This window comes from Plectropomus leopardus, chromosome 2 (assembly GCF_026936395.1).
Source record: "Plectropomus leopardus strain MGB_pleo_1.0 chromosome 2, ASM2693639v1, whole genome shotgun sequence".
Classification (NCBI taxonomy): domain Eukaryota; kingdom Metazoa; phylum Chordata; class Actinopteri; order Perciformes; family Serranidae; genus Plectropomus; species Plectropomus leopardus.
The window spans coordinates 13,114,894-13,135,000 of NC_142177.1; the positions used below are offsets into that span (position 1 = coordinate 13,114,894).

Here is a 20,107-nt window from a genome sequence, read left to right on the forward strand (position 1 = left end):
ACACATAAGTCATCTTTTCCTCAATTACCTGAGAATTCAAACATAGACATCATACTTAAGACCTCTTTAACTAATTAGACAACATCAAGACAAAATGGGAAAAAGAATTAGAGGCAGATATATCAGACGTTACATGAGGAAGAGCTCTGAGATTGGTGAATGGTTGCTCTTCGTGTGCTTGCCTCAATTTAAGTTTCAGTTTCAGTTTCAGTTTAAATTTCAGTTTAAAGTTTTACACCATATTCACTATAGTAAGGTTAGGCTGGTCAAAATGTACCCTAAATCAGATGAGATGTGCAATCGTTCAGATTTGGTTTACATGTTTTGGTCATGTTCCAAGTTGAGAGTTCTGGATATCAATATTTAAATTTTTAAAGGCAGCTTTTGATGTGAAGCTACAACCTAACCCTATAATGGCCATATTTGGAGCACAAGTGAACAATACAGTACAGTACAGTACAGGGAAATGTCATTACTACCCTGACAGCTCAAAGGAAATGACTTATAGAATGGAAATCTTTAATACCACCAAAGGCACCAACATGGCTTTCTGATATGATGATGTTTCTAAAAGTTGAGAAAATCAAATACTGTCTTAGAGGAACATCGAAAAAATTCTACAAAGTCTGGGGCCCTGTGCTGGTTTATTTTGATCAACTTGCAACTCTCCCGTGTCATTAATTAGAAAAGCAGAACACAAACACCTGTAGCCCCCCCCCCCCTTTTATTATTATTATTGTTTTTATGTATTTAATTAATTAATTATTATGATTGTTTTTTGTGTTTTTTTTTTTTTTATTTATATGTATTTATTTTTTTATTTTTCCCCTCGGCACAAGACTGTGCTTGGGGGCGGGATAGGGTTTATAGAAATATAACTGTTGTTAAATTCCCACAATTGATTTTACGATGTGTATGCCTTGTCCAATAAGAAATGTAGACACTGTAAGATGCTACCACCTGTGTGACACTGTATATACCTTGTCAAAAAAAAAAAAAGTAAAAAAAAAAGCACTTTGAGTGGTTGGAAGACTAGAAATGTGCTATACAAGTGCAGGGCCCTTACCTTTTACCATTTCTTCTGTAACTGAAAAGTGCTACTGCTGGCTTGAGTTGTAATGCTTATTTAATTTTCATCTGAAAAGGGATTTCAATAGACTACAGAAATTATCTGTATTACATTACTCAAAGAGGCTCTTGCGCTCTTCTCCTTCAGTCCGTACCAGTGTAGGGTGTGTCACAGCTTGTCTTTTGACATTTTCTCCCCTTCCTGTTTAGCAGGATTGTCTACTCCTGTCATTCAGAGCCAGAGGCTGAGATGGAGGGGAGGTTGGACATCAAAAGTCACAGGACAGGTTAAGGTGGAGTTAGAAGACCCCCCCCCCCCTTCACTCAGCCCGGACATAAAAGCAGGCAGACTCCACAGTCAGACATTCAGAGGGACTTGGCTCTCCTTTTGAAGACTTCTCATCTCCTGTTCTCCTCTCCTCAGAGAGTCGACAACCTTTACCACTGCAGACATGATGAGGAAGGCATACTCAGTCTCAAGCTCTAGCAACAGCATGAGGAGGTCCTTTGCACCAGTCAGCTACTCCGTACAAAGATCCAGTTATGGTGCTGGAGCTGGTGCGGGTGCTGGTGCTGGTCTTGGTTTTGGTGCTGGTTCTGGATTTGCCATGTCTTCAATGGGGGGTTCTGGTGGCTATGGCTTTGGTTCTTCTTCTAGCCAAGCCGCAGGCACCTACATCCCTCCACCCATCACAGCTGTCACAGTCAACCAGAGTCTGCTGGCCCCTCTGAATCTGGAGATCGACCCCCACATCCAGGCTGTCCGCACCCATGAGAAGGACCAGATCAAGACCCTCAACAACCGCTTTGCCTCTTTCATCGACAAGGTTTGTTTCTGTGCACTCTTACTGACTATTTCATGTACAATTTACTGGAGGCCTTAGTGTCTTACTTGCTACTGACATGTGAAGTGAATGGTCTTATTTGTCCTCCTTCACCCTGAAATTAAAAAGAAAAGACAAGTTAAAAGTTTGTTAAATTGTATATTAACAGCAATCAGCAATAAGATAAAAACTCACAAAACAGAGTACTCAGGCCTTTTAAAATCTGATACAACAGTGATACACCTGCAGAGTCCTTTTTGCACTGATCATTTGTTTGAAGTTTTAAAATCAACAGCCCCAAAACAATTCAGAAGTCACATCAAAGACTCTATTAAAGCACCAGCCAAACCCAATTTGTACACTAGTATACTGCATATAGAAAATGCTTTTTGAAACAATATCCAACAATCTTCTTGTGTCTCCACAGGTCCGTTTCCTGGAGCAGCAGAACAAGATGCTGGAGACAAAATGGAACCTCCTTCAGGACCAGACCATCACCCGCTCCAACATTGATGCAATGTTCGAGGCCTACATTGCAAACCTGCGCAGACAGCTCGACGGACTGGGCAATGAGAAGGTCAAGCTGGAGGGAGAACTGAGGAACATGCAGGGCCAGGTTGAGGACTTCAAGAAGAAGTGAGTGCTAGTGACATGGTTCCTAGTTATTACATATACATGATAGTGAGCAGATGTTCAAAATAAAGCAGATGCACTAAAGGATTGACTTGTGTTCCTACAGGTATGAAGATGAAATCAACAAACGTGCAGCTGCAGAGAACGAGTTTGTGCTCCTGAAGAAGGTGCAAATGCATCAAGATGGCTATTATTTCTATCCTGGTGTTTAATACAATATGGCTATTTATAAAACTTTTTATTTCTTCTTTCTTTCCAGGATGTTGATGCTGCCTACATGAACAAGGTGGAGCTGGAGGCCAGGGCCGATGCTCTTCAGGATGAGATCAACTTCCTCAGGGCCGTCTATGAGGCTGTATGTGTCTATAGTATCTAATACTTCATAATACTATTGTATCATTTTAACTTTGATGGTGAAGAACATCCACTCATTGTGTCAGTCCAAATGGACCAAGTACACTGTGATGTAATAACCTTTGTTTCTGCAGGAGCTTCGTGAGCTGCAGAGCCAGATCAAGGACACCTCTGTCATAGTGGAGATGGACAACAGCCGTAACCTGGACATGGATGCTATTGTGGCTGAAGTGCGTGCTCAGTATGAGGACATTGCCAACCGCAGCAAGGCTGAGGCTGAGACCTGGTACAAACAGAAAGTGAGTGAAAAGCAAAGTTGAGCTTCATCTTGTGTCTTAAAATACATTTGCAGCATCTCTCCCAGCCTTCTAGATCATGCTCTTCATAATCTTTGTTGTGTTTTACATTATAGTATGAGGAGATGCAGACCTCTGCTGGACAGTATGGTGATGACCTGCGCACAACCAAGGCTGAGATCTCTGAGCTGAACCGCATGATCGCCCGTCTCCAGAATGAGATTGAGGCTGTCAAGGGACAGGTACATTTCAAGACCTTCTCATGGCTGATGCCTTTTTATGGCCACATTTTATTGTTTAAGATAATTTGCTGTTAGAATATCATCTGCAATATGATTTTCCACAGAGGGCTAGCCTTGAGGCTCAGATCGCAGAGGCTGAGGAGCGTGGTGAATTGGCAGTTAAGGATGCCAAGTTACGCATCAAGGATCTAGAGGATGCTCTGCAGAGAGCCAAGCAGGACATGGCCCGCCAGGTGCGCGAATACCAGGAGCTGATGAATGTCAAGCTGGCCCTGGACATTGAAATCGCTACCTACAAGAAACTGCTGGAAGGAGAGGAGTCCAGGTGGGATACACTTGAATAATTATTTCCTGGCTTCAGCATTTGCTTTCATTTTGAAATAAGAATTAACTCATCATTATTCCATCATTAGACTGGCAAGCGGAGGCTCAAATGCAACCATCCACGTGCAGCAGACATCAGGAGGTGCAGGTAAGTTTGAGACTTCATAAATTACTGTAAATAATACCTGATCCAACAGACCACCTGACTCGTGACCACCTCCTCCATCCGACCTGACAGACGGATAAATGTTAACATATTATTTTTTCTGCTCCAGGATTCTCCAGCTCCAGCTCCAGTGGTGGATTTGGCTATGGTGGCGCCAGCTTGTCTGGTGGTTATGGTATGCCTGGTACCATTACCAAGTCCTCGGTTACAACAACCAGTTCCATGAGACGGTATTAAAAAGGAGAGCCATCCCTCATACCCTTCAAAAACTCATGCTCATTGAACATGATCTGAATGTGTACACAGTCATGATTCTATGCAATAAATTAAGCGTGTTCAACAAGACAGCCTGATATACGCTGTTACACTTTTGTTTCAAAGATCACTGGCTGCATTTCTTACTCTGCTCTGATTAACATGATTTAACAAGAGTTTCTGAAGATAGACATGACCCTGGATCAAGAAGATCAAATGTTTAAACCAGATTTATTTTGTTAAAGCCTTCCTAGCAACGTGTCTGATGAATGTTGCAGCAAATGACATCAAATGAATATAAAATAAATCTGAGAACTAAAATCATTGCCTCTAACTCTCATCATTGTTGTGATAATTAAAAAAAAAGGTTAGGAAGGTTTTACTTAATTACCCAAATGTTATTCACACACACAGATTTCATATGGGGGCAGTGCCGTGCCACTTTTCTTTCTCGTAATTCCAAATTTTCCTGATTGGTTTTGCAGTCTGAGAGATAAGTTTGTAGGCTAAAATACATCAGCTCTACATTGTCATTTGTAGTAAATAGAAAAATTGTGATTTGCTTGGAGGTTTTAACTCCAAGAAAATTTATTAAATTCAACACAGTGAGAGCACATAAAACCTGGACATCTTACTAACAATTAGTTTACGTCGATAGTACATTAATGTAACACTGAATATGATAGATAAATTCACTCTTAAAAACAAACCTCAAGCTGCTCTGTGCTCACTGACTGATCAAGTCGTGGCAGTATCTGGTCAAATAAAGGCATCGATATTGGTGGAGAGCTCCTCAGATATAAACACTTGTTGGGCAGGTTAGTATGATCTGTACGTCCAACTTGGCTCACACAGAGCGTGACTAGAAAAGTTGAGGAACCAACAACACACACTGACAGCAACTTTCTAAATCAGTCACTAAGTCACCCGACTGCCAAAAAGTTTAAAATATTTAACCATAAAGATAATTCATAGGTCTACCTACCACACCTTCAGGGCCAAGCCAATGTGTACTGTTTGTGTAAGCAGCCAGTATACTGCCCACACACAGGTGGACAAACACAGCCAGGAGGACACATAGAGTAAGCACTTTTTCACCCTGTGCTTCTCACTATAACAAAGAAACCAAGGAACCATTGACACATATCTTTTTTTACAAACTAACATCAATGGTATACACTCAATGAGGGAGGAGGAAGTGTATATTAACGCACAGTACAGGCTTTTGTTCTTAAACCTCTATCACATATGTCTACTCGGTTAAAAAAAAATACTATGCCAGTGAAACAGCATTATTTTCTGCAAACACAATGGTATATTTTTAAATATGCCCTGTGCACTCAATTTCTGTATTGGCAGGTTAACAAGAAAAATCCTTTCTTCATCTTCACCTCAGGCTGAAAGTGCTGGCAGTGATCATGCATTTAATTGTTGAATTTGGTCCAAGGGTAATTACAGTTGAGTCATAATACGAGTGTGAGGCACATGCCAACTTTTGAAGATGTAACCATTCATGTTTCCACAGAACCAGTTACATCACCATTGGGGCAATTACAAGTGATACATGCATCTTTTCTTCCTGAGAAAGGACATTACTCCTCCTGTTGTCACAAATCGGGCATTAATCCTCACTAACAAATCAGCAGTCTCAAACTTCATCCTATTATCATTTGCATTAGGCATGTGAACTAGTTGTTTTCCTCTGTCCACCAGCATTAATGTTGTAGCTGTTGATCTTGTAACAACCTGGGGAATTTTAGTTTATAATTATAGTCTATAAATATATTATAGTATAGCACAGTTACATGTTGTTCTCAACAGCACAAAGGGAGGAACAGGGGAATTGAAAAGCACCTGCCATTCCATGCAACACAGAAGCTGATAGGACTGCATTCTCTACAGGCAGGTTATCCTTGAAAAGGATCACTGGTTTCATTGTTTGGCATTTAGCCATTCTTTGTATCAGCAGCACCAGACAATACATCCCAAAAAGGTAATATGCCCCCTTGGAACAAGCATTTGGCATCTTGGCTTTTGTGTTTTTTATGGAACCATAAGTGATCATATTTGGATGAGATTTCTGCTGTCAAGTTGGGCATTTAAACATAACAGTCTAGGGTCATTCCTTTGTTTTGTAGCCAGCCTCTAGTGGCCAGTTGATGAACTGCATATTTTGAAGCATATCCACATTGGCTTAATTTTTCAGCCTCAGAGGTTACCGCTCGGTATTAACATATAGGGCATGCAGCTAATAGTCAGTTAGTCAGGCAATTTCTTTCTTCTGTCCATCTTAAGTGTGCTGATTCTTGATGATCGAGATATTTGAGATTCCTCTCAAACAGACACAAAAAGGAACAAGAAAGGTGGGCAGACAGTTGCACATTTGGTGCTTGGGTCCTAAAAGCCATACCTTCAACATATTGTAGCCAGACATAAACCTGCAGTCTATGATTTAGAGGATAATCTGAAAGACACAGAGGTAAAGAAAGGAAATGGCCTGTGCAAAAAGTATACCAACAATGCCACAACAGCAAAAACATGCACTGCATTTTATGATCCTTCATAAACATTGTTTTGATATGTGAGTTGTTTGGAGCACACAACAAATAAACCATTATATATTATATATATAATATACAGCAGACAAATAGACAGAATAAGCACCCCCCCCCATCCCCCCACCCCAAGCATTACATGTGCTCATTTGCGTGTGCAGTGTAAAAAAGGACAACAGACACCGTCTTTATGCCTTCATACCTTCATTTAACACATAACCACAAAAAAGCTTACTCTCATAATTACTTTAAAGAACAAGAAAAACAAAAATGTTCCATTGATGTACTCAGTGTCATAAAAGACAAGAAATAAAAAATCTTTTTTTGTTGTTGCTGTGAGAAAACAGTACAAGCAACAAGCTAATTTGAATATTTTAGGATGAATATAAAATATTTACATATTTATATTCACAGAACGTTGCAGTTAGCCAGTGTGTGATATCTTTCTATCCAGCTATGCATAATCATTGGAGATTATTGTAGATTACGGCACTTTAAAGAGTATTTGTTTGTTTTTATTTTCTCAAAAATCAGGTTTTCAGGAAAACACACCTGTGAGCATATGATCTCAAACACTGCAAAGCGGAGCAAAGTTCATGAGGAGGCTGATCCTTCCATAGAAAATGACCTTTGTTTTCTTTGCCCTCACTGCTGCGTGAAGAAGCACAATAATGAGCTATTGATTGAAGTGGGGCTCTTCCACAGGGCTGGAAGAAATCCTCAGGAGTGATTGAAAAGATTGACCTTACCCTTAACCAGAGCCCAGCAGCACAATCAATAAACATTACACCTTCCACAAACCCCGACACCTCGATCGATACTGGTGAATATTAGCAGCCACGATTGGGAGCACTGATGAGCGCTGTGCTGCATGTGGAGTGGGTAAGGGTCAAATCACTTAGTGTCTTTGTCAGGTAGTAATGAGGAAGGTGTGTGTGTGTTTTAACATACAACCACGAAAAAGACATAGTGAGCATCATTTTGCGCTTTACATGACAATTTCATAATCCAGAATTATAATGAGTCAATGGGCATCTAATGTAATGTTTTTTTTTCTTTCTGCACAAAAAAAGTAAGACTGAATGTTAGTTCCCATGAAAGTGTTCACGATGTAGCTCTGTTTGCATACTTTCAAGTTAGTAAACATGATGTTTTACAAGTGATAAAAAAGAACTCCACCATGAGCAAACTTTGGGCAGAAAACAAATGTTTGCTGTTGTGCTTCCCACAAGTCACCTCTGCAGCTAGTGCAAACAGGAGAAGATGATCCACATGCAGCGTACACCATGATTTGGGATCTCCTGGAATTACTTATTACTTATTACTTACTTACTTATTAAGCTACCTGTTAACATCAATCATTTGTTATTCATGCTATAGCTGTTTAGTCTTTAACAATTTTTTGCTTAGCAGGTAGTGTACAGTGGGTTTTTAAGATGGTTTTTCACTGACAACAAATGCCTGCTGTGGCTGAAAACAACCCATGAGAGCAGTAAGAGTGAACCGAAAGTGGATTAGATAGCTAAAAAAATTAACGTTAACTCGCTTTAACGCTCTGTAAAGCAGAGAGAAGCTGCAAATTTGAGTAACATGTCTCTGCAGGTTCATCATTACAAGCGACCGCTTTCACATTGTCACACTGTTTTCACATTGCTGTTGGACATTTTATAATAGGGATGTTGTTTATAATTGTGCTTTAATTGTGAAATGGTAAAATAAGTTCAACCAAAGTACCACAAAACAAAGAGAGCACTTTTAAGTTCTTATACACTCTTGCTAAACCCACGATGTTGTGTCACATACCCCTTTGTTTGTGCATATATGCAAGTTTTTAAATGTGGGAAAACCAGGCGAGAGACTCCTTTTCCATTGCCAGTAGACAAGTATGCCTTTCTGTGTTTTTTTTTTTTTTACTTGTGTGTCACATTCAACCTCACAAATTTGCAAGAAAAAGGGTTAGTAAGGACACTGGGACACTGCTTTCTGTGTCCTCAGTTTGACATCCAATGTGATATTAAAAACAAACATGTAGCTACAAATAAAGCTTTGTTTCCATGTGTATTCACATGTGCATGTACAATACAGTATATCTGCAGTTTCAGGGTTAATGTGTCCTGCATCACGAGTCCCTAGTGAGCTTCACTATGCAAATAATGATGTGGATGTAAATCTGAATTTGCTTGTTTGTGCTAGCCATGTCATTTTCCAGGCTCGACTTTATCTGGAATCAATAATCTTTTTGTCACAATGCTGGACAATCTTTGCTGTAAGGGTTGGTAAAGGTCAGTTATCGGCTCCAACAGAATTACAAAAACGTCAGAAACATCGGAATGCACAGAAAGGGAAAAGGTGTCTTACAATGCTCTGCATCCTGAAATAAATAAATGAAAAATGGGCAAGTTCATTAAATGAACATAAATAATCTAAAAGGAAAAATTGTTTAATAGCCACCAGGTGGACAGATTATACAATAGTTTCTAACATGCAAATTTAGAAAAGCTCTCATATAGGAAAGCCACTTTGACAATGATACGATTTTAAAGGAAATTGCTTTTGGGCTGCAGTTACAAATCTTGCACCTCAGGTGTGTTATTCCATTGTCTACTGGTACTGCAAAATGAGGTACGTGTGTAATGTCACAGTATATTAACCCACATAGTGGACGGCAGCTGAGTGATAGGCTGCCTCGTGTTAGCACTGTTGCTGTGTGCCCTCCAGCTGAAGTGTTGTAGTTCTTGTCCAGTGTTCAGACACTCCAGCTCCTAAAAGGGGAGATTTATAGTGATGGCAGCCGTGCTCTTGCAGCTTTGGCCTCAGTGGGAAGAAAATTTCAAGGAATTTTTTTTTTTGTATATCTGATCCTCCATAGGATATGTCCACCTAGATTGAAGTTCAGTGAAACTACATTATTCTTTGTAATTTAAAATGATATAAACCATGTATAGACAGATTGTTTTTAAGTATTTCTTCTTTTTGGAACATCTTTAAAAAGTGACAGTAAAAGCCCCCTCCTTGCATTCATTTCAGTTTTGTTGCGTGCAGACTGATACCTCCTTTGCCACTGTTGACACTCACTGTAGAGTATGCGTTAAACTAACTCACTGTGTTTGCTTATGTGTCCTACGGCAATATTTCTCTGCTCCGTGGGCGCTGGCTCTGTCCTCAGTGACAAGGCGGTGCATTTGAGTGATGGTGCTCCGAGGCGGGACAGACAGACGTGAGGAGACAGATTGCCTATGCCAGGGCTCCGACACCGGTCTATTCAGCCGGTGGGAAATGATAGATGCCCGGGCTAATTTTAAACTCTGTGAACTGAATTCCTGTTACCAGAGGCAGTGATGGGTAACTGGGGCACAGCTGGAGGGTCGAGATAAGACCCACACTCACCTGTGTCTACACTCAGTCCGTGCCCTTTCAACTTCCCAACGCGGCTCAGTGTTTAATAACGACGGGGTGCTAGTGTTTGACGGAAGTGAATGAAGAGTTGTTGGGTGTAGGTGCTTGTGATGTTGCAGTTGGGTGGTGGTACAGATGTCATGTCCAGCAGGTGGATAGAATAAGTAACATAAACTGAAAGTTGGACGAGGCAACTTTACACACATCTGGAAAACTGTTGCCTCAGTACTCAGAAACATTTTATGGATACTGGGACCTCCTGACTTCTTCTGACCTCTTTTTTAGGAACTATCTCTCTCTCTTATGCTCTCTCTCTCTCTCTCTCTCTATGCATATGTGTGTGTGTATGTGTGTGTGTGTGCATGTGTGTGCACATGCTTTGTGTGTGTGAGCATGTGTGTTGGTGTGTGGAGGTTTTTATAAAGCTGATTGGAGAGGCACTTTTTCTCTTGTTGTTTTATTAAAGAGTGGCAAAAGTCAAAGTCTCTCTCTCTCTCTTCCTCAAACTGTGTTCCAGATCTGCCACACCCCTCTCTGGCTTCCTGGATCATCCACACCTGTGTGCGTGTAGGAACACACTAGACTGGCATCTAGTCATCAGTGGCACAGTATATAACCCCCCCAAACCATTTTTTTTTGTCTCTGGCTGCAGAGCTGTTTGTTGGGCAGGTGCTGCTGTTTGTTTCTGGTGAAAGGCTGTGATCTTGATAGTGATACAGCTCTATTCAATCTATGTGAAGCCTTTGTCCATCCTGACTACCCAGTAGCCTCGGGAAGACTGATAGGTTGTGTTTTTGTTTTCCTCTTCTTTTTTCCTATTTTGTGGCTAGTTCGACAGCTTAGTGTTATCTTTTTGTTTGGTTGTATAGATCAAACAATATTTTTATTTTCTAGTTAGTTTGGGTATTTTCGTGTGTGGGTGCCTCCTGTTTTTATTTGGTTATGCTGATTAGTCACTTTTCTGTAAATAAAAATTTATTGTTGAAGTGTATCAGTATCTTTATGTTATTTTGGTAATTTTTTTGCAAAGCTTTGGGGAATGTTATGTTGTCCTTAGTGTTTCCCAAATACTGTACTAACAGAACCCAGAAGAAAGAAAAGAGGCAAAAACTATTTTTGGATCGACAAGAAAAAAGAGTAAGAAGGCAGCCTACATACAAACTTTTCAATAGCTGAATATGGTTAAAAAAGATTGTTGATTTATAATATGAAGTACATAAAAGGCTCAATGACTTGTGAGAGAGAGAGAAAGGAGCAGATGATGACGTGTTGCATAAACAGTTCACGCACTACACTGCATGACCTGTTTCTGAAAACTGTTTGTGTGTGTGTGTGTGTGTGTGTGAGAGAGAGAGAGATAGAGAGAGAGGAAATCCCTCTAATATTTCAACTAATGTTAATAAATACATTTAACATTGTTTTTTCAACTATTGTCAATAAATGTTTAATGAGTATTCAGTTGACTATATTCTACTCTAACAACTACTAATAATTTTAACATCACACTTCCTGTTTTATCGGTTTTTGAGGAGCACATTTTATTTTTTTCCGAGTAAGACGTGAATTTGAATTTAAATAAGGTGCCACAGTGCATAAAAAAAATGTTTTTTTTAAAAAGAAGCCCCTTTGCACTTCTTTTGTAATTTTCGTAATTTGAGTGATATTTTGCAAATATCAGCCTAGGGGGACACTTTGGGCCCCTGGGTCTGTTCAGTAATCCATCTATGCAACTTATGAGTGTGCATACATCAGCAGTAGCAAAAGTCCAGTGAAGGTGCAGTATGAAAGATATATCATACTGGTTGAATGGCACATGTGGTTGGCGTAGGAATGCTGGCCATAATGAACGATTATACCTGTTAACATTATCACTGGGAACATGTTAGCGTGCTAACATTAGCATGTTGCACATTTTGTGACTTTGTACAGAGCTGATAGTATGACACTAGATGTAAAGAGATTGTATTTTGACAGTCAGGGGTAAAATAGCAAATAAATAACTTTACCAGGAGAGTCGATCTTCCTTTCAGGTTTGAGCATGCAGGCAACATAATAGCTGCTGTGTTAGTGTGATTCTTCTCTCTCTGCCATGGGTAAAGTGAAAATCAGAAATTTCTTTCGAGCAAACAAAACAAATCTACTGGCTTTCATCAGAGGAAATTAACTCTGCCTCAACTGTTTGCACAAACTGATGGTTAAATTTTAACATAAAACTGTTGTGTAGTGCACCTTTAAAGTTTGTGAAAGTGACTCTTGACTATAATGCTATCTGAGTGGTACCACAATTCTGCGTTTACCTTTTACTCACTGCACCATTCATTTACAGAGACCCTACGGTGCAATACCTCAGCACAATGTGTGCTCAAGGACCTTCTACCAAGACAAATTCATTTAATTGGATCACACACAAGCAACAATGTTTTGGGGGAATAAAGCTTCCTCACCGCTGCTGCCACTGTAGTGGACATTAGCTAAATGCATTTTATAGTGCTGACACTGTATTTGTCTCTAGCTTTCACCCTTACACCTTATCTTTTTACAAATGAAGCTTCAGAGTATCATGTTCCCCAACAACTTTATTCTGGTGTAAAACAATTAACTTTAATTAATATCCCTCTTTCCTTTTATGTTTTAATAACTGTAGTGGTACACAGCATGACACTTTAAGCTCCTTCATCTATAATGAATTTAAGTAGTGATTTTTATGGAGGCATGCCACCATGATTATTTATGTATTTTTTAATCATGAACAGGCTCATTATCTCACAGCATGTTCCCTTCAAAGCATCACTAGTCTTGATCATCTGCTACATTAGCTTACAATAAAGGATTTTTCAGCTCGTGCCTGACATATGCAGCAAAGCCTCATTAACCCTTTGAAACCTGAGCAAATTGGCTTGAAAAACATGGGAAGATGGATATGAGGAACGAAAAAAAAAGAAAAATTCCAAAAATATTCAAGAAATTAAAAAAAAAACTGGAAAAAGTGCTTTAAAATAACAAGAACTCTGTAACATAATTTAATTATGCACTTATGATGAATAAAAGGTCTTTCCTTAGCTTTTTTTTCTCTTAATCTACAAATTTCTTGCAATTTTTTAAGAAATCAAATGAATTTGTTCAGGGATCAAAGGGTTAAATACTTGAGAAAGGCATCTGAAAGCAGCACAAGAAAAGTGATGTTGCTCCACATTTCAAGGGGTTGAAGACATGACAAATGGGTACAAAATTAAACATTTATGGACCCATATTGTATCATTTTTCTAGTGAGCAAAGCGCAAAAAAACCCCAAACAAACAAACAAAAAAAAACCAAAAAAAAAAAAAAAACCCAGTAGATTCAGCATGATAGATTTTAATTTATGATAAAGTTTGAGCCTTGAAACAGTGTATATAGTCATCAGCACTGGGCTTGACAACCTAAGGGGTTTTCCATAATACAAGTTTGCATTAAAAAGTTTTTAAATGCAGTGTGTATTGATGTGTTATGTCTTGGGACCCTGGAAAGTGGCTATCTGGACTCATTATCAGACAAATCAATGATCTTACTGATGTTGATTGGTGTCTTTGACTTTGCAATCTATTGCATGAAAACCTCTATTGACACCTGGAGCAACAGTGGTAACAAAGCATGCATGAGAAACCGAGAGGTAGAAAACAGCAGGAAAGGAAATTCTATATTGTTAACTTTTAATGAGATCTTACTTTTTTTTGCTTTTTTATGTTCTTTTTTTACCTTTTTTTTTGGTCACAATTTCAGAACCTCAGAAAAGCAACATTGGCAACCCATTCTCATCCCAATTTGTCAAATATTGTGGCTTGGACAGTGCTGTTCATGTGTGTCCACCATGTGTTTGTTGTTGTCTGGGACATAGTGTCAATTTACGCCTGTTAAATGCATTGTGTCTCTTCAAAATACACCCCCATTTTTACTGCAAATGTATAGTTTCAATTTGTTAGATGCATACAGTCTTTTTCTAAATAAACGTACAACCTCGGTAGAACACTTTTTATTTACATTTATTTTCTTATGCAAAAAAAGCACATGGTTAGGTTTAAAAAAAACAAAAAAAAAAACAAAAAAAAGGGTTTGTTGGACGCATCCTCTGCCCCACCCACCGTAAAGAAAATTTTCTGCTCCTTAAATTATGAGAATGTGAATATATAATATAACAAAAACAAAACACTGTGAAATAAATAATTTAAAAACTATAAAATAAATAAAAGTCATTAATTTCAGCATTTCATACTGTCATTATCTACTGTTTTATTGTAGTTTTTATCCTGTTTTACTTTGAAAGCGAAGCTCATGTGTAATGCCTTGTTTTACTTCCTGCCTTTGTGACTGTCTGTCCAGCCCTCATTAGTTTCAGCTGTCCTTTGGCCTGTCCCTCGTTTACACTCTCATTGTCAGCCTATCCCTATGTTTCCCTCTTTTTGCTCGTATCTGCCTGCTCCATCTGTGTCTTGCTGTGATTACCTCTCTCTGTGTGTATACATACCTGTGTGTTTCCTTTTGTTCCTTGTGAGTTAGTCTGTGTTCATGGTGTCTGCTCCGGTCTCTCTGCTTCCCTGATATCATCCCTGTTTCATCGTGATATTATGGTTTGTAATCAGTTTAGTTTTGGATTTTCTGTCTTTTGTACTTTGCGTTTTGTTGCCTGTCTATTTGAAGATTTTATACCAGCAGTGTTAAAGCTCATTTTTTGTTGAAACCACCTTCCTCCCTGCTGCTTTGCATCTGCATCTTTATTTGAACTAAAATATATCACTGATGCCATCCGGCAGCGTGTCAGACCACTGTGACGTGCTGTCTGGTCTGACCTGTATCATAACGCAACAAAAAGTGCCGTCCGGTCGTGTTATAAACTGACACCGCCGGCCATGAAAGTTGGCTTTTTGTGTTGGTGTCACAATCACTGACCAAGCAGCAGTATTTGATGAGCTTTGTTGTGGCATGTCTACCTCCCTGCTGATTAACCCTTTGAAACCTGGATTGACGTCACTTTTCTTGTGCTGCAGACGCCTTTCACAAGTATTGTTTGATTTCTTTAAAAAAAAAAATGTTTAAAGATGAGTGAATGAGTAAGAAATGTCCTTCAAATTGCAAAAAAATGGTAGAGTTCAAAAATCACATTTTAAAAAAGCTAGGGTTCGATTTCCAGGAAATGTATTTATAATTATTTATTATAATTTATTAATATTTTAATATTATGTTACAATATTAGTATTTTAACAGGTTTTTGTTAGGTCATGTCCTTGTTTGTTTTGGGACCTTGGGATCTTGTTTATTCCTTTTTTTCTATTTTTATTCTTTTCTTTTCATGTAAGTTTCTGGTACTTTTTACTAATTTCTCAATTAGTTACTCATTAACTACGTGCCATGTTTTAACAAATCAAGCCAATTTTTTCAGGTTTCAAAGGGTTAAGGCCTTATGTTGTTATGAATAATGCTTTATTTGTTAAAACAAAAACATCAACAAAAATCTCTCTGAAGCAACAGACAGTATGAGAAAAAACATGACGGTTATCCCAGGTTTGATTCTTCAGTTTTTGTTTTAATTATTTTCATCTATGAAAAAGGCAGACACCTACTTTTTATTTTTCAAGGTATCCAGACAGGCTTTTAGTGAGTCTCGGTTGAGCTGGAAAGCAGGTAATCCAGACTTAATCTGCTGTTGGTATTGTCTTGATACTTCTTGATACTTCTTCTTTTCTGACACATAGATCTGTCAGCAGGGATGAATTTCACAGCCTTGGCCTTAATACAAATAATAAATTCTCCTTCCAGGTATAATGAACCAAGAAGAATACCCAACAGCAAAACATGAAGAATCTGCTCAGCGCGCTTGCTAGCTGAATTGGAAGACAATGTGAGGTGAGTCCAGTCTGTCGTGGTGATGGAGGATTTCTGTTGGCATGAGCTGATAAAAACAGTCCCGCTGTTCATTAAGACACCCCGATGATCACACTTTGTCCGGTTCCTCCCTGCACAACCTCCCTGCTCGCCAGCAGCTGACGGGGTGTTTAAAGAGACAAATGAGCGCTGACCTTATCAGGTAATAGATATCCCATAGTGGAAGAATGGGTAATTGTTCTGGGTTTTCATTTTGCCCTCTTTCCTGTAGAGCTTTTTTATGGCAACAGGGGGGAAAAATCTCCCCTGGTCATCACTTCATAAACGGCTACACCGCTGACAAACAAGGAGGGAATTACACCAGGCTTTCATTTGAAGGAGAAAAATTTGTGTCCTATAGATTGTATGTGTGGCATTTCCAAAGAGGCCTTGTAAAATTCCCTTTATAGATACAGGTATGTTCAGAAAAACAATATATGTTAATGCTTAAATGACAGCACCCTACAGTCCTAGTAATTATGATGGGAGCAAAAGAGGATTTCAGGTAAAGTTAGTATAGAGCTAAAAGTCCATATAGAGAGAAGGTCAGGCATACTCATAACTCGATGCAATGCCATACACAAATACAGGAAGCACACAATGCTGGTATATTACTTTGTACCTTGATGTGTGTGTTTGAATCATTGAACCAGCACTTGTTGCAGGGAAAGTTAAAATTATTGTCACTGTCATAACTCTCTGTAGTTGTAAAATGCTGCCTCATAGTATTATAATTCTATATTACCATTGTGCTGTGTTCTTGCCATCTGATATACTTTTAAATATGCATTTATTACTCAAACTGGACTTCCTGGATAAACCTAGATAAGGAGTAGGCAACCTGTGGCTCTGGAGCGACATGCGGCTCTTTAGTCCCTCTCCAGTGGCTCCTGCGCCCCTGACTAAAAATTGTATGGAAATGAATAGCGATTACTTTTCAAAGATTTTCATTCAATTTTATCATCATTTTTGGCCTAAAATTAGTCTTGCATTTTTCAGTTGCAAAAATATGTAGCCTGTACACAGAATATGAAAATGTATTAGCATTTCATTTACTAAAATATGCATCATATTTCTGATCATATTCCTTGGTTCCTTCTCTGCTAAATTTTGCCAAATTTCAAAAGTGGTGGGCGGTCCCAAATCAAAAAAGCATGACTAGCTATGGATTCCCAATCCAAAATAGGAAAAGTCTCAGAGGAAAATGGGGTTAAGTTAATAGTGCATGGATAGATGTTACCAGCAATGCTGCAAAGTTAATGTAACAAAAATAATAAATAGTTGTAAAACATATTAATGAATCACATAGACCCATTAATAATACTGATAGGATAATTTTGACAAAATATGTTTTTTTTACCTTCATGTAGGTATCAAATATGTTTTGTGGCTCCAGACAGATTTTTTTTTTTTTGGCCAAAAATGGCTCGTTTGATAGTAAAGGTTGCTGACCCCTGACCTAGATCCTATAACACCCGGTAATTCTGGGCAGTAACCTGCAGGCAGGTAAAGTGCCATTTACTGTAAATCAAGTTTTGTACACCTATCGTTCTTACCTTCATAAATATAATTTGAAATGATAGCAACTTTTTTTTATTTTGCATTTTTCTTCCAAATTTAAAATGACGACCACTATTGATGATGACTATTGATAGAAACATGATCTCTTAAAAGTTTCCCACCAACACAGCTCAGTTCAATCCCCGGAAGCTTTACTTCTGATCTCTTAGCTTGCAGTGTAGCACTAAAGCCCCCCAAAATAATCCATAAAAAACTACCAAAACTTTGCACTTTTTGAGGCTGACATGGCAAACTTTTCTTTAAAAAAAAAAAGAAAGAAAGCTATATGCAAGACTAATGGGATGTGGACTTCTGTCAGATCAGCCTGGCTCATGACCTTGGGTCAAACCGAAAAGCTTTACAGGAAACACTGTCGCTGTGCTTTCACAGCAGCTTTTAAGATTTAGTTCCCTGCTGTCTATAAAGAACATGCTGGTTTTAACAATCTAAATTGAAAACTGCTGGAGGGGAAAATGATAGTGTGTCACAGGCAGGGAGGTTCCAGCAGCGGAGGGGACCATAAAGAGGCAGCGACAGGCCGATGTGTTGGGAGAAATGATTACCTCGGTTAGGAGAAAACAGAAGGGAGGGGAGGGGAGGAGAGACACACACAGCTTCGAACTTGGCTATTCATGCTGATCCACTTTTTGAGATAAAGCACAGGCACGGCTTTAAAGTCTAAAATTAAGCACAGCAGCATTCCTGTGATACACACAATAGATGTACCACAATGGAATGGGAGCACTTTGACTCGGAAGGAGACACATCATGCGGGCTAAAAGGTTGTCTGTGGTCACTGGTCAGAGTGACAGGCAGGGACATTCTCAGCAGCAACAGGAGGATCACAAGGACAGTCAGGTGATCTACAGAGTAAAGAAAATCACCAAGGACACCTAGTGGACAGGTGTGGTACAACCAAGCCTAGCGATGAATGCCATATCCGCATACTACATAGAAAACTGAATACTGAATAACTGTTAAAGTAATCCTGCCTCATATAATACCACAATCAGTTGATAAGTTCAATAGATTTTTTTGTTGTTGTTTTGTTTTATTTTGATGGGTTGGAACTCTTCCCCCAAAGCTTCTCAATTTTCTCTACATACTTGAATACTACTATCTGCTTAGAATTATAGAATTGGGTCACAGCAAGTTATTCATTCATTCATTTGTCGTTACCGCTTATCCTCTCAAGTATCGCAGGGGCTGGAGCATATCCCAGCTGACATTGAGCAAAAGCCCTGGACAGGTCGCCAGACCATCGCAGGCTGACACATAGAGACAGACAACTGTTCACGCTCACATTCACAGCAGGTCACAATTCCCTATATATGTCAGAATTTTCTTTACTTACATCCTTTAATTGCATCTTACTTCCTTTAATTAAAGACACAAGCAAGAGATTGAGGAAAGTAGGAACTTAGCAGATGTGGTGAAATGAAAGAAAAAGTATAATCTTCATTACCAGAAGCAATTTAAGTTGTTGATCACGGCTACACAGCTGCATCATCCATAACTACTCTTTGGGCTTAGATAATTTGGGTGTAATGTCTCAAGAATGCCAGTGCATCCCAACTCGTCTTTGTAAGTGGACGTAAACATAAAAAAACAATGCACGAGTTGTCAGTTTTGGATTTTCAGGGACTGCATGTCAATTTATGACCGTTACAGGCATTGTGTCTTTTCAAAAATGCACTTCATTTTTGACAGGAAATGTACTGTTTCTGCTTGTTACATGCAGACAGTCTTTTTTAGAAACAAACTTACAACATAGCTAAAAGACTGTGTTTATGTTATCTCCTTAAGTTTGGACAACAAATATCTGTGGTAAGTTTGAGAAAAAAAACCCACGCCATGGCCTGGCTGAAAATAAGTATGGTTGCTACGTTTCATGTGACATACAGTCTGTCACTATTGTAGCATGCTATACATACTCAAACACAGGAAGGGAACGGCGACTACCCAGATACAAGTCCAGAATTTGTTTGACCCATCCACCACTCCTTCCTCCCATCATATATGAACTTTCATGCTTGTAATGCTTGTGTATTTAGTGGTGGCATTCAAAACCGACACCGGTTGGTGCATTTCATATTGCCCCAAAGGATGCCTTTGTGCGTTGATAGCACGACATTCTCACTCCGAACTCATAACATAGTGACGGTTGGTCATAAACCAGGTTATAGAAAACGCACAAACATGCACACACATACACCCGGGATACAAACCCCTTATATTACATGGTTACCCAACCTGTTCTCACTCTGAACTCAGAATGTTGTAGGTTGATGCGTCAAGGATGTCTAAAACATCATAAGTTGACATGGAAGGTCAGTGACTGAGAGTGAGAACATGTTGGACAAAGCTGTGGTATTTGATGAGTTGGGAGTGAGAACAGACTAAGAGTATGGGTGTGATGTTGATTTAATCTAATTCAAGCTGCCTCTAAAGCTGACCCGCTTTGTTCTGAGCCCACAGCGTAAGCAGTTAAAAGTTTATTGCTTTAGCTGCTCATCTACATATAATGAAAGAAACATGA

The 20,107-nt window shown here is 39.0% G+C and overlaps 1 protein-coding gene across 1 annotated transcript; it reads left to right on the forward strand.

Annotated features, from left to right (window-relative positions):
* Positions 1–1,424: 1,424 nt before the first annotated feature.
* On the forward strand, positions 1,425–4,422 carry LOC121949322 (keratin, type II cytoskeletal 8-like). Its single transcript, XM_042494988.2, has 9 exons — positions 1,425–1,895; positions 2,320–2,528; positions 2,632–2,692; positions 2,785–2,880; positions 3,014–3,178; positions 3,292–3,417; positions 3,522–3,742; positions 3,831–3,889; positions 4,017–4,422. Exons 1-9 carry the CDS (start codon positions 1,521–1,523, stop codon positions 4,142–4,144), a joined length of 1,440 nt encoding a protein of 479 aa, XP_042350922.1. The 5' UTR covers positions 1,425–1,520; the 3' UTR covers positions 4,145–4,422.
* The last annotated feature ends 15,685 nt before the right edge of the window (positions 4,423–20,107 follow it).

Coding starts and splice junctions, on each gene's coding strand:
- LOC121949322 (XM_042494988.2), top strand. CDS start 1,521: ATGATGAGGAAGGCATACTCAGTCTCAAGCTCTAGCAACAGCATGAGG. Junction 1,896..2,319: donor TTGCCTCTTTCATCGACAAG/GTTTGTTTCTGT, acceptor GTGTCTCCACAG/GTCCGTTTCCTGGAGCAGCA. Junction 2,693..2,784: donor AGTTTGTGCTCCTGAAGAAG/GTGCAAATGCAT, acceptor CTTTCTTTCCAG/GATGTTGATGCTGCCTACAT.